The 15,098-nt window shown below is 39.0% G+C and overlaps 1 protein-coding gene across 1 annotated transcript in view; it reads right to left on the bottom strand.

The window, feature by feature from the left end:
• Positions 1 to 807: 807 nt before the first annotated feature.
• Positions 808 to 15,098, bottom strand: part of LOC129236220 (phosphoinositide 3-kinase adapter protein 1) — a 203,293-nt gene continuing 189,002 nt past the window's right edge. Inside the window, exons 6-9 of the mRNA XM_054870472.1 lie at positions 10,399 to 10,567; positions 10,105 to 10,322; positions 4,709 to 5,056; positions 808 to 4,607 (exon numbers count right to left, since the gene is read on the bottom strand). Of these exons, the coding sequence (XP_054726447.1) occupies positions 2,179 to 4,607; positions 4,709 to 5,056; positions 10,105 to 10,322; positions 10,399 to 10,567 (3,164 nt within the window). The 3' untranslated portion in view covers positions 808 to 2,178. The remainder of the gene's footprint in view (positions 4,608 to 4,708; positions 5,057 to 10,104; positions 10,323 to 10,398; positions 10,568 to 15,098) is intronic.

The raw sequence follows: 15,098 nt of genomic DNA on the forward strand, positions 1-15,098 counted from the left end.
TCTATTGCATTGCTTGCAAGAATCCGATATGTCAGCAGCACTCAAAAATCTCTTATATACATATTCCGTAGACATAGACTCCGCTGCCCAAACGAAGGTTTTAAAAAAGGTGTCCAACAGAGGGTTAAATCCTTTGGTTGATTTAAATGAAGTTAAAAATAGCAAATAGTTTTTTGAGTTTTTTGTGAAAAATAAATGAATTTATTCCATCTATCTATCTATCAAGTAGCAGGAATACCTCTCTATCCGTCACGGCTAAAGAATGCGGTGAACCTGTAAGGAAGGGAATCGAATCCGCCTTATTGCGAATATGCGCCAACATGTTTTTCATATATACCAAGCAAGCAGAAATGCACAGTAGGAAGCTGAGCTAAGAAACCACAACAGAGTGACCCAAATAGTAATAATGAAGGCATAGTTTAAGGCGTCGTGAGTGTAACGCTGGAAACAAGCCACGCGAATTTGTATCCTTGCTGAGCATTTCTGCGCGCCTGGTATAAGTGGTAAAATTTGAACGCTGAAATGATACGGTATCATGGGCACCTTTCAACAACACAGGGCGACGCATATCTTTTGCGCGAAAAATATGGAACTACAAGGTTTTTTGTTTTTAGTTTTATTTTATTTTTATTTCGCCACTTTCTGCTATTTTTTATGCGCAATGCAGCAATTTAATTTAATTAAAATTTAAATATACTTACGATCTTCAAATTGTTTTAAATTGAAATTGAAAAAAAAAACATTTTTTGCTTTTGCTTTTGTTTTTTTGAATTTATTTTAATTATTAATAAAATCCATTAACTTTAAGAATAGTCAGCAATTTACATATAGTATAAAATCGGTATTTATTATGATTTTTAATTCTTGCGAGAACTTTCATCGATACATACAAACATACATACATGTGGATGTGCATGCCGTTTTTTATAATCCTAATTATCATTTTTTATATTGTATAGAATTTCTTAAAAAAAACGTACATTTTGGTTATTTTAAATAGCATACAAAATATTCACACGAATATAAAGCAAATAAATTGTACTGAAAAATAAAAATCGTTGGTTTGTTCGTTTTTATTTGATTGCCTTCAATACATACAAACTTAAAGTTAAACCCTTTTATAAGAAAAAGGTGTAGTCATACATTTTGAAAAATAAAATTTAAACTACATAATAAAATAATTTACTTTTCTAACTAATCAGTGATGATATGCGTGCAATTAGTTTGGTTGTTGCTGTACATTTAAAGCGCTAATCTGTAGAATCCTTATAAGAATACTTAACTCAGATACAAGTAAGTGTGGTGAATGATTTGTGGAAAGGAAATAGTGAATATTTTCGAGAATATTTTTTGTTATCGAATACTCACACATTTTTTGGTCTGTTTGTAGGTGAGACTCTTCAAACTATTGCCACCACGGCAGGTCTCAGATTTCAAATCTCGCCGGGCGCGCTGAAGGGCTATTTGCCTTTGCCTTTGTACTTCTAAGGTCTTCCATTCTAACGGTTTCTTGCTAAATTTTGCCTAACAGTCTCAAATGTCTGCAGTGAAAAAGAGTCTCAGTTAGATTTAATTCGCCTTCGAACATTTTGCCCATAACCTTAAATGGAAGAAAGACGGCGCTAACAACGCGAGTTTATTCGCGTCCTTGCTTCGATTTCTTAATTATTAATATTTTTTTAATTTGTTTTTTAATCATAGATTATTTCAATGTTGTCAACTAGTTCATACTCATTTCGTATTCTTTTAAATACAACGTTTTGATAAACGCAAATCAATTAAACATACAACTACAACTTAAATGTGTTAACACTTAAAAAAAAAATTAGAGTTTTCAACAGTTCTGTGCTTATTTACAATATTTTGAGCTTTCACCGAAATGTATGTTTTTTTTTGCGACTTAAATAGCTGTAATGATTTATGCTCATGCCTATGCTAAAACTTACTGCACATAAGATTATAAAAAAAATATATTTTAGAAGTTGTAAAGATGGTGAGTTGATCTCTGTTGGGCGAGCGTTGGCAAAAACCTTCGTCAAGCCTGTACTCCAACGCAAGTTTCAATGCTCGCTGATACTAGACAACACCTCATATTTTTTCTCGACTTATACTAGCTCACCTCTCTCTCTCTCTCTCTCTTATTCGCTTACTCTCCTTCTTTCTTGCTTTCCGCGCCGCTCAGCAGTTCATATAATTGGGCGCTTCAGTCGCTGTTTCGCCTGCCGTACCCTCTTTCACCAAATCCTTTGCCATTTCGCCCTCTTTGATGTGTTCCAGATTAGAGCCGATATTCTGATAAACCTCTGCCTGTACCTCAATGCTACCCACCTGCGGTACTGCCACCTGTTTCGGCTTGAAGGAGCTGCATGTGGGCGATGCTTTCATCAGCTTGCCGTAGATGATATTTGAGCGTTCGTTAATTTTGATTGGCTGCAATGTCACACCATTTTGGTATTGATGACTGTTGCTGCTGTTGGTAGTAGTACCAGTAGCAACACCACCACCACCACCATCGTGTTCTTTTGCCTCCATTATTGTATTCAGATAGTTATTGGGCTGTGATGTTGACAGATTTTGGCTGGTGTAAACAGGTATGTTCGATGGAAACATCTGGTAATGCTCGCTGCCGGTGGGACTTGTCGGCATGTTTAGCCTTTGGTGTGATGATTTCGGTGAGGGAAAGACCAGTTGATGACGCTCTTCGCCGGGGGTTGAGTTAGGTGTGAGCACTGGTCGCGGGGGTGGTGGTACGAGATAGTTGTCCATTAACGTTCCAGGTGAACCGAGTCGACAACCAAAGCGTCGTTCTTCGTGGTCGGAGTGTGTGCCGGAGTCACCTAATGATGTGCCACTGCAATTGCTACCAGTGCTGAGGCGGCCTGACGATGAAGATGATGACACGCTCTGCAAGCTTAGTGAGCTAATGGGACGTTGTGAAGATTTGAAGCTTGAACTGGTTGTGATAGATGATTTGGTTTCATCGAGCGCACTATCCGTGCCGACGGTTTTATCCGACAACGGCGTTGTAGACTTATGGCGTGAGAAGAGTTTCTTAATTTTTTCGAATGGTGTCTCCCGTTTTAGCTGCGATCTGAGATTGTCCTGTATACGCTCGTATTCCTTACGCATCTGATCGATTTGCTCTTGCTTTTCACGAAAGCTCTGTTGCACATCGTTGCGATGCTTCCACTTTTCAACCAACACCTCCACATCGCGTATGCTGAGCACATTGTTCTTGAAGTCGTGCATTATCTCGGCCAGCTCGTCATCGGCATTCGAACGCGTTGTCGCGCTCGATGCATCCGAAGCGGTGCGTTTTAATGTGCCGTACGTGGGGTTTTGTCCGGGACGCGAAGATGAGCTCAACGAACGCGTCAGACTGAGCCGGTTTTGTGGCAATAATTCATCCTCAACCGGTCGATTAGAGGGTTGGAAGAGATAGTTGCCGTCATCAGAATTCGCGCTGGCTATGTCTGCTGGCGTTTGTGTAGCAACCAGCTTTGGTGGAATTGGTATATTGGCGGGTTGTAGCACATAGTCATTACCAGCTGTGGTGCCGCTGCAGTTCTCGAGTAATTGTGAGCATTCGTGACTGAACTTGTCAGTTTGATAGGGCGAATCGGTTACATCGACAGATTTGTTCTGCTCTTTCGATTGATAATAGGGTGGCTCACTTATACGCAGTTCATTTGTAGTTATCTCCGGTGTGGTTAATACTTTCTCGAAATTCTTACATACGTCTGCGGACGAGCCCTGCAAATTCTCATCTTCTGCTTCAACGCTAATATAATTCAAGTTCGAAACGGCTAATGTTTCCACCTTCGGCTTAGCGTCCGGTGTGTTTTCACGCTCCGAACCGCTTGACATTTCCATATATTCCGCAGACAGTGTTTCCTGTGGTTCTTGCGGCATGGGCTTCTGTGGTTTGGGTTGCTTAACTTTTGGTGAGGCTGGTGTCGATTTTACCATCTCAATCACGACCTTGTTGCTACTCGGATGGTTGAGGTTTTGATTGTTGTTATCTATTTTGCCATTTACCATTGGCTGATTGTTGTTGTTTTGCGTGCCAGTTCCACTAATACCCTTAAAGTAGTGATACATTGTGGTGAGCTCATGAAACTCGGAGAAGCTGACAATGTTCGTCGCCAGCTTGTGATGTCCCTCCTGTTCGGCCAATTCAGCTGGTGTTTTGCCAGTGCAGTTGCGTATGCCGCATGCTGTGTCACCGCCCGGGCACTCCATCAGCTGTATACAAAGACGATTAAGACCCCAACGTGCCGCGAAGTGTAACAGCGTGGGATATTCCTCGGGACTTGATTCACGTATGGTTAGGAAGTGGTGCTGCTTCTCGTAGGGGCCATTGAGCAAATGAAAATTGGGCGGCATATTTTTCTGGAAGCACTGTAGCAAATGCAAATCGAGCGCATCACGCTCTGCTGGTCCGATACCCAATGAGTGGCACATGAATTCAATGGGTGAGTCTTCAGTGCGTAATAACTGTTCCAGCTCACGCATGCGACTCTCACATTTGATTGGGCGCGCGCCAAGACTCTTCTCGTTCTTCTCAATGCGTATTTCGACCATGGTGGATATTTCCATGCAGGACTCTGAAGGCGATACAGAAAACAATAACAAAAATATATTAGTTGTACTGCATGCACATTACAAAAACAATTTTCTTTGTGCATTTTTCAGCTTTCCTATTTACCTGGTATGGAGAACTGCACTGTGAATGGATTACGACATTTGAAATTTCTGATCTCAATTAGCTCTCCCGATTTCTCTACCATTATCTTGATTGTATCATCCTTTTCCAGCGGTTCGGCTAGCATAGCCACAACCTTATTTTGTCCAATCTTCACTTTCTTCGGTAGTATAGTAAAACCCTCGGAGCAGCTGGAGAAACTGCGCGATATGCTGCTGTGATCGTGGCACGGCGGGCGCTGGCAGAGTGCGCGACCCAAGATATCTGTGGCTATTCCAAGTATGTTGCTTATTTGTGCCTGATCGTTATCGCGTATAGTGCAGCGACGCCACTTATAGTAGCTCGGCAGTGCTGGAAAAAGCAGAAGGAGAAAAATACAAATAAGTATTAAAATAGAAAGCCTTCAACCATAAGGATAAGTGAGTTTAGCGGTAAGCGAAAATATCCAAAAAATTGTTTTTATGAGGAGGTGTTTAATGAAGATGAGGATCTCTTGTGTAGACCTTAAACATTTCATGAAACTTAAACATTTTTTTGATAACGTTTATGGATAAGTGCATTATAAATCATCTTGTTATTGAAACACTAGAAAAGTCCTTGAGGGAAACTCGAGACAAATAAATCAAACAGACGTAAGCAACTTTTGATTTTACTAAAGAAAGGCAGAATCGCTTAAAATGTCTGCGGTAGGTATGAATTTTGACCCAGATACTACGGATAGTCTTTTGGTTTCAGCAACAGGTGAGTTTCAAACACATTAGATTGAGGTTCTATCCTTCTGGGAAGTCTGCCGCCTTTGATAACGCTTTGAAAGAAGAGCGATTTGAATGTCAGTCGCTGTTGTTGTTGATAAAACAAAAAAAAAAAATGGACGAAAATTCCCGAAGATGTATTGTATGGAGTTCCCTAACCGTTGAGCATCTAAACAATTTAGATTATGCGGACAACATCGTTCCTTTCTCAAGTAAACAGTCTCATCTGCAGTCCAAGTCGCATGATGAAATCAATTAATATATAATAAATGCTGCCCAGTCTAATAATATTACCATTGCTGGCCAACACATTGAAGAAGTTGAAGCGTTCAACGTGCCTTAATAGCCAAATTGCTGCCAAAGGTGGCGCTTTCGATGATATAACAGAAAGATTAGCCAAAGAAAAAGCAGCCTTTGCGATGCTCAACAAAGTGTGGTACTCTCAGCAGCTTACGGAGAAAACGAAAATACGTATTTTTAATTTCAACATCAAATCGGTCTTGTGAATCATGGCCAACATGAGTGGAGAACTTTTTTAAATTGTAAACGTTTGTAAATCGATAGCGAATTCAACAGAAGGTGCAATCAAGTAACAATTGACGTCAAAATCCGTAAGAGGAAGTGCCTTAGACACACCCTCAGAAAACCAGCCCAAGAAATACCAAGAGAGAAATGTAGAGGCAGGGGTAGACCAAGGGAATCCTGGCGACGCAGCTTGCATGACGAAATAACCAGCAATGGTGTTAGCTGGACTCAATAGAGACAAAGACAAACAAAGTGGAAATCAGTAACTTTCGCACTATGCGCCATATAATCGGCGCCTAAGCAAACTATGGTCATACTTTTTACTATCTACGGATAGTCACACGGTGGCGAGAATTTAGAAGGTAAGCATCAAAACATCATATCGTTAACTAACTTCCAGCGATTTTTTCCCATTCTCATACACTTTTTCTCTCAGGAAGAGTTTACTTATTTGTCTTTGAATGGATACATTCTTACAGTGAAATTAGTAATATAGTTACTAAAAAAACGATTTAAGATGGTTGACTATGCCATACGGTCATGTAAAACCAGCACCAGAAGAATTGAAAAACAAATTTAGATCTGTACATCTCTTAGAAATCGGAGCATTCATCCCGTAATTAGCTTTCGAGAAACTAATTTTCAAGGTTTCGTACTGTCGAAGGAAGAAATATTAGGAAAGAATATAAGGAATATTAAATAGAATTTTAGTTAAAAGTAAGGACCATCAATAGTTCCAGTAATGATACGAATAATAAATGAGCACAATAGAACAGATCGTCTGCTATCAAGGGGTTTTAAGTCAATCAATAAACATCGATAGCGGTGCGTTGGTAACGCTTCAGAAAAGTTTAAAGATTGGAGCGAAAAACGAGGAAAATTTTTTGAAAAATTTTTTCTCAATCCGGTCAGAGAGACATATTTGGTACGGTCTACAAATAACAGCGGTATACTCCAATCTCGAACTAAAAAAAGCACCATACAATGTTTTTAGAGTGTGTGGGTTAGTCAAAGCAGAACAATTTCGGCGTACGAATGCCTAGCATCGAATATGCCAGTCTTATTACGTGGTTAATGTGGCTAGTGAAATTCAGCTTAGAGTCAAAAATAAGGTTCAAGTCTTTAATTTCTTCAACGGATTGCAGAGGTAAGCCAGCAAACTATACGCAATATGCAAAGTATCGGTTGATTTAGCAAATTTTACGTGAAAGCATTTGTTTATATTTAGTGACTAACGATTTTAATAGCACCAGTTCTGGACATTGTGTCAGTCGGATTGCAGCTTTTCAGAGTCACTAGCACTGTTAATCACCGTAAATATTTCAAGATCATCAGAATAGAAAATATAATTTTGAAGGAGTCAGCCGCAACAGGGGATGTGACAGCGTTTGTTTACGACAAAACTGAAAATGTATTCGTGGCAAAGGAAAAAACCAAGACAATCATTGCTCATGTCAATTCATCATAGATAACTGCACGCGAAACTTTCTCATTTTGAGTGAGAGAGCGCCCAGGAACTCGTTTGAGTATTTGACCACATTGCCAATACCTGGGCTGGTGAATAGCTGCCAGCAATAAGACGCCAAAAATAACTGACGAAAACAGTTTGTTTTTTCGTTAAAGCCGCAAAATATATATTTCGCAAGAATTAATATTCAAGTAAGAGGGAAAAATAAAATTGGAGAAGGTTAAAGGACACACACACTTAGTGCAACGTCAATGCTTTAAGATAATAAAATATGTTGCAATGCAGGAGCTCGGCCAAACACCCAAAAAAGGGTGTCGCGCCAATTATATACATTATATTATATATAAAATTCTGATTTTTCTGCAAGAAAATACTAAAGTAAAGGCTCAAGACAGCGTCAAGAGACAATGAGTTTTCAACTTCCCAAGTCATTTGTGGCACAACATTAAAACGCACACCACAATTGGGAGGAGGACCTCGGGCAAACACCTAACAGAAGTGTACGCGTCATCTATTTATTTATTTATTTTTAAGGAGATAATTAAATTATGATCTGTTTAATTTGTGATATTTTACAAAAAAAAGTGCGTGTAGCGTAGTACACATAACAGAAGTGAAACTTTCAAGGCAGACAAAGAAAGAGGGAGAGATCTGAGATAGAATGAGAGAGAGAGAGAAAAAAAAATATTTATATCTAAATAAATTCACAACATTTGCAGAGAATACAAATATACAAAATTTACAAAAAACGGAGAAGGGTCGACCGGTGTAGGTAAACGCTGGACACAAACCGTGGCAACAACGCGCACTACTCTGAGCGCTTATCATCCACCCAAACGCAGCGATTCCAGGACCGTAACAACGGCACAAATTACCGTAAGGCAATACCAAATACCAATAAATCCGACGCCGGAATGGTTAGCACTTTATAGCACGCACAAGCACTAGCCAGGAAACGGAAATAAACGCCAAAAAGTAGGCACCAAAAATATATTTCCTACAAGTTTGCACCAACAAAAAAGCGCCAAAAAGTAGGCAGTGTTATTTCTCACAAGAAATTAGCAACCAACAGGAAAAACTCAGGAAAAATAGCCTAAAGTGTATCTGAGATATATATAAGGTATAGCTTTCTCTCTCTCCTTTTCCTCAACGTTATACCTTTTTTCTCTCTTGCGGAACGAAAATGCCCAAAACGTTGCATGGCCTTGAAATTTTACTCTCCATTCTCGCTCGTCTATCGACGCCTAAGAAGTTTCACTTGAAACATTTTTTTTCTGTGCTAATTTGTTTGTTGTTTTTGTTACCCACTTTTTATGTTATATTCGAAAAATGCAATATTTTTTTTTATATCTTTAAAATTATGGTTTCCGCCTGCATTATTTTTGTCTGTCAATGTTTGATAAATTCGTTTAAATCTTAATTTTTGAAGTTTTGTTTATTTATTTATTTTACACCGATAGTGCTTATTTTTATTGCATTGTATTTCTATACATGTATGTACGAGTATGTGTGAAGTTGTGATGCGGTTGTGTGATAGCTGCAAAATTGACAATTTGTGAAAAAATATCGAGTTAAAGATTCTACCTATGTATCATACCTGCCTAAAGTTATAAAAACTGCACATTTTTACAGGCTCTCACGAGAAAAAGAGTTTCGCATCTTGCCATCTATATATGACTTCGGTGCCATCTGTGACTTCGGTGCCATCTGAACAATGACTGATTAGATGCATGTGTGACTACCTGTGATATGAGCGGGTGGAAAGAATTGTGAAGGTGTGACCGGAACAGACTGTTATCCGGCTCTCAGCGAGTTTGACAGAATCAGCTGAGGAGTTGACGTAACTTGGGTCACGAAGCGGTCTGTTTACGAAAAAACTAGAATTGTATTAGTCCTATACGAAAAAAATCAACACAACGTCACTTCGTTGCCGCATGAATAACGGATAAATGGACGAGTGTGTGCGGAATGATCGTGCAGAATTCGACTGGCGAATCTGCCGTGACGTGGCAGCCGAAGTTGCTCTCACAATTTTGTTTTTCAGCATAGTAATTGGCCAAAGCGCGTAAATCTATCACCCTAGGCGGAATTCGGCTACCGAGTATCCGGTGACGTGGCTGCCGAAGTTGCTCGCACAATTTTGGCTTTCACCATAGCTAAAGGCCAAACATCATGGTGAAAAGATTTTTAGAGGTGTACTACCTAGCAGACAGTTATCCGGCTCTGAGCGAATTTGACCGATATACCGACGTCATTCGTTTTGCGTTTCACAAAATTTAGCTTTAGTTTACTGAAACACAAAACGAATGACACGGAATCCAAAGTTTTCCTGAAACATTTTTTTCCACTATACCTAGTATATATCATCCTTGGCCAAACACGGTAATATAATATTTTTGGTAAATAGTGTCTACCAGGAACTTGTCTCATGCTCTATAACTGCTCTGCTCTATTGAAAGGCAAACTTCCAAATCTGAAGACACCACATTTAGAAAGCCGAAACCTAATGGTTAACACGATTATAAGACTATCAGTCAGTACGAGGCTCACCAAAAGAACAAAACAAAAAACTGACTACCACCTACTTATCTACTAATTTGCGAGCGCGTATTAAATTTATAACAAAGTCTCTTTTATTTAAAAAAAAAACATACCTGTTTTTTGTATTTCCTTGACTTTTTCTTCGGTAATATCCAACAAAATACCCAACACTTTCTCTACACGTATAATAGCGGTTAACTGTGAGAGTAGAAATGAGTGGGAGAGCGCCAATAGTGCCGGACAGAGTATGACAATCTGTAAGGCTGTGTTTTGGTATTTGTGTGCGATCTCCTCGCTGAAGGGGCCATCTTCGATTTTGATATGTAAAAAGCTGGAATGTACAAAAACAAAAGAACAATATTGTCAATATATAAAATATCTTCCTTCTTGCGCTTTCTGTAACTTACTTGAATGGCTTGCGGCCACGTTGCTTTGTGATCTTATCGAAGTGATTCTTCAAGAAGTTGGCGCGCAATATGGCGCGTTCGCTGTGCTTCGCTGTGATAATCAGTATGTCGTCCATATTGTAGGGACCCGAACCGTTCGATGATGAGTTGCTTACTGTGCCGCAGTTATCTGCAAAATGAAATGAAAATGGAAAGTAGAGGTTAATGGAGGCACTTATGTATGTATGTATGTGTGTATGAACAAGCACCATGATATCTATGTAAATAGAAAGGTATACAACGTAAGGTGAAATATGTGGGTGACATGTTCGTATATGACACACTCACACAGGTATGCATGCAAAGTGTGTACTATATGTAAGTAACTATAATTTAAAGTTCGAAAAGTGTGCGCTTGTATTTACAAGTGAATTTCAAACTCTGATAAGCCACGCACACTCCCATACCCACACATATTGGAGAGTGTGGTCGCGCATACAACTGAAGAGTGATAATTTATGTGTGTATTTATTTAGGATTTATTATTGGCGATTTATAGGCAGACGTTTGATGCAAGAAAGTGGTTGAGCCATTTAGAGTTGTGCAGTGTTTTTGTATTATTTTGTATTTTCAAGTGTCATTTGTTTGTTGGCTGAGTGACAGCAGCAAGACAGCAAATACGTACATATGTCATGAATTTGTTGATAGCTGACTAGTTGGTGAACAAATTGTGCAAAGACATAAAAGCAGCACACCGCCGCACCGATCACAGAGCTGTGCAGATAAGCAGCATGCAGCCGCAGACATAGAGGAATCGCTCGGCGAGATGGGTGCACTAAAGACTTTCTAACATAACTTTGCCTGCCGTGGCATTTGCGTGTGTGCCAACAGTTGTCAACGAGCTGTCAAATAAAACAATATTTTTTTTTTACTATAGTTCAATGCGGAAGAAAATTTATGGCAACGGCCACGGCACAGCATTTGGACCTAAGATCTCGATTTCCTGTTGACCGAGTTCTCATCGATTGCGCGCGTTAGGCCATTGCGATAATGGAGATTAAAAGAGAGAATTTATTAGCTATCAGTTTAAAGCAGTTTGAAGCTGCAACCAGCAGGCAAGCATTGCAACAGAATGTTAAAAATCATTAAACATACGCACATACATACAAACAATGGGTAACAGGATTAGCTTTTAAAGGCGATTGAGAAAAAGTCTTAGAATTTTGAAATGATATGTTTCGTTGTGCTGCTGCTGGAGGAATTCGAAAAGGAATTCCTGGCGCGAAATGTTAGCGAGTGAAATGTAGGCGCTGTCAACATTTATTGTTCTTGTTGTTGTTGCTAGTCTTACACTTGCAATTGCTTTTCATAACGCCTCTGTTGTTTTAATTTTTCGTATTTTGGATTTGTTTTTGTTATTTCCTTGCATTTTCTACAACCTAAGCGAATGCCTTCAGTTGAACCCTTCCTGCTCGCTATTTCCCTTGTATAATGCATTTGTATGATCATAAAATATATATGTATATGTCATATGTATATGTATGTATGCATGTAGATCTCTACCCACTGCTCTGTCATGGCGTGTCGTTGTGGCGTCATAATTTTTTGAGACGTGTCTGCGCTACTTTGGATTATATGGGGTTGTCCCCAAAAGAATTCTTCGCCTGTTGTCTGCTGCACACACCAAACACACTCACATGAGTACACATGTGAATATAGACATACATACAGACATCCATATATACAAATTCATGGCATAGGAAGACATTATTTGGCTTTGCTATTTTTATGCGCTTAGTTTTATGTGTTGGTGTCATAAAAAATGTTATTCCGCTGATTTTAATGCTAAGTAGGGGAATTGAAAGGATTAGTTGGAAGAATTTGTGAACAGTTTTTAAAAGTATTTATGCGCATACAAACATTAATCTTGCATTCAATAAATAAAAGAGAAATAAGTAAAGCATTGGAATTTGTAGTGCTGCGAGGTGGAAATGAAGCTTTTTTCCACGCATATCATTTCAAATGTAGTACAGGAAGATTTACAAGGAAAAATTTTATATAAAATTTGGTTGAAATTAAAAAAAACTAATTTAATGGAAAACTAATTTAACTGAATTAAATTGTTCGCGTAAGATTTATGATCCTTGTCAAACTCCGCTAAAATCTGTTAGCCCTCAAGTTAACTCAAAACTTATAGGTTTACGGACATGGAAAATTGGTATAACTTAAATATCGTAATAAAGGGGGTTGCGAAGCGTAAATACCTTTGGGTGATCAGAATATTAAACCTATTTTGTTACGTAAATTTGTCAATATAACACAATCATTAAATCATTTTCTAAATGCCATTTTAAAAGGACTTGAACTATTGGTTGAAAACTTTTGAAAAAATCAGTGTAAGTCATATCAGAGTAGGTTGCTCGATGAAATTTCTTGAGTGCATTTCCGCCATGAAAAAGCTCCTCATAAAAAACAAATATCTGCCGTTCTCGGCTTAAAACTGTAGGTGCGACCATTTGTGGAACAACATCAAGACCCACACCACAAATAGGAGGAGGAGCTCGGTCAAACACCCAGAAAGGGTGTAGGCGCCAATTATATATTATATATAACTAATTCTACAGTGCAATGCATGGCTAGATCTGTTTGCATGCCTTTTTGATTCTCCTCACCCCTTATGTAATAATTCTGTATGGCCCTCTAACACTACGGGAAATCGACCTCAATGAAATTCGCCCTCAAAGTGCTTCTAGCATCTCCCTCGCCATCGAGCAACACGCGGTCATAAACTGTGCTTTTTGTACCGAATCATCACGGGAGATGAGAAATGATGCCTATACATCAATATGAAGTAAAGAGGGTAGCTCCAGGAAATACGCCAAAGTCGAGAGTCAAGCCGGATCTTCATCCAAAGAAGGTCGTGATATATGTTTGGTCGGACTGGGAGGGCATGGTGCACTGGGAAATACTCGAAAAGAATGCCACGGTCAACAGGAAGCTCTGCATTGTCCAGCGTTACAGCGTGAATGAGGCTATTCGACTAAAAATACCTGAAAAGACCGATCGACATGGTCAAACTATGTATACTCCTTCACGAGTTGCACTCCAAGAGCTCGAATGGGAGGCCCTTCAGCATCCGCCGTATTCTCCGGACCTTGCACCGACTTATTACCATCTTTCGAACTATATGAGGGGCGTTACCTTCGATAACAAAGAGGTTCTTAAGAACTGGATCAACAACATCGCGATCAGACCAGGCGATTTTTGGCAGAACGGCATCAACAAATTGGTCGAGAGATGGGAAGAGGTTGTAAACAGTAGTATAGGCGCAACCCACCGACTTCAAAAACAGATGAAAACATCAATGAAGTGAAAGAAAATTTGATCAATAGACGCAAATAAATCATCAGCGAGGTAGTAGAGGACATGAACATGGCTTATGGATGCGTCCAGGGCATTGTAGTTAATGATTTGAGTCTGCGCCGGGTTGCTGCAAAGTTGGTCCCAAAGCACCTGAATTTCCTGCAAAAACGGGGCCGTGTTGATATCGCCCAGGACATAATTTCCAAGACTGAACATTCCTTAGGCGACCCAACATTCATCAAACTCATCATTACCGGAAACGAGCTGTGGGTTTATGAGTGTGACACGCAATCCAGACATTAGGCGAGTGAATGGAGAACTCTGAATGAACGAACTCCAAGAAAATCCCATCATTTTCAGTCAAAAAACAAAGCGATTTTTATGGATTACAACGGTATTGTACACCACGAATTTTTACTGAGAAAGTCAGACATTTAATAAGGACTATTATTTGGACGCTTTGAGACGTTTATGTGAAGCGATACGCCAAAAAAGAATGAATTTGTTGGAAAACAACTCCATGAAATTTTGCACCATGAAATTTCGCACACCTGAATTTTGTATCAAGAACTTAACGAATGTCATCAAACAGCCATCGAATTCAACTGATATGGCTCTCTGCATTTTTTTCTGTTTGATCGAGTAAAAAAGCCACTGCACGGAACCACTTCGGCGTTTTAACGGCGGAAAGGAAGTAATGCAAAAATCGCAGACGGCTCTTTTGGTTGTACCGAAAATAGAGTTCCAGAAATGCTTCGAGAGCTGTATCAAACGCTGGCATAAGTGCGTTGCAGTTGTTGGGGAGTACTTTAAAGGCGATAATATCACTTTTGAGAAATAAATTTGTATTTTGAATTTGCTGAATACACTCCGTGAACTTTTTGATCACGGATATATGTGTCAAGGTGATTTGTAATCACGTGCTAAATTGTAAAAATTGCTTAATTGTATGTAAACAGAGGATTTCACACATGACCGAGGTGGTATTTTCAATTTTTTTTCAATTTCTATGAAAATTGTTTAAAAAAAATTGAAATTTCATATGAAAACTAAATATTTCAATGCATTAAAAAAGTTTAAATTATTAACTTTTTTTAAATGAAGATTAAACAAAAACATATACGGCCTTATCCTGAATTAAAGGTGAATAAAACATTTCCATAAATTTCAGTACGAAGAAAAACCAAAATAGGAAAATTTGTTCCTGCATTTTATTGTAATTTACGGGAGTACTTGGTCACATGGAATCCATTACAAGGCCGATAGAGTGTACGAGGTGCGATGTCCGTTTTGCAACAACTGCTTTAATACCTAATTTACATATTTTTTAAGCGTCAATTTATGTAGCCAATAAGCCT

This window comes from Anastrepha obliqua, chromosome 1 (assembly GCF_027943255.1).
Source record: "Anastrepha obliqua isolate idAnaObli1 chromosome 1, idAnaObli1_1.0, whole genome shotgun sequence".
Lineage (NCBI taxonomy): Eukaryota > Metazoa > Arthropoda > Insecta > Diptera > Tephritidae > Anastrepha > Anastrepha obliqua.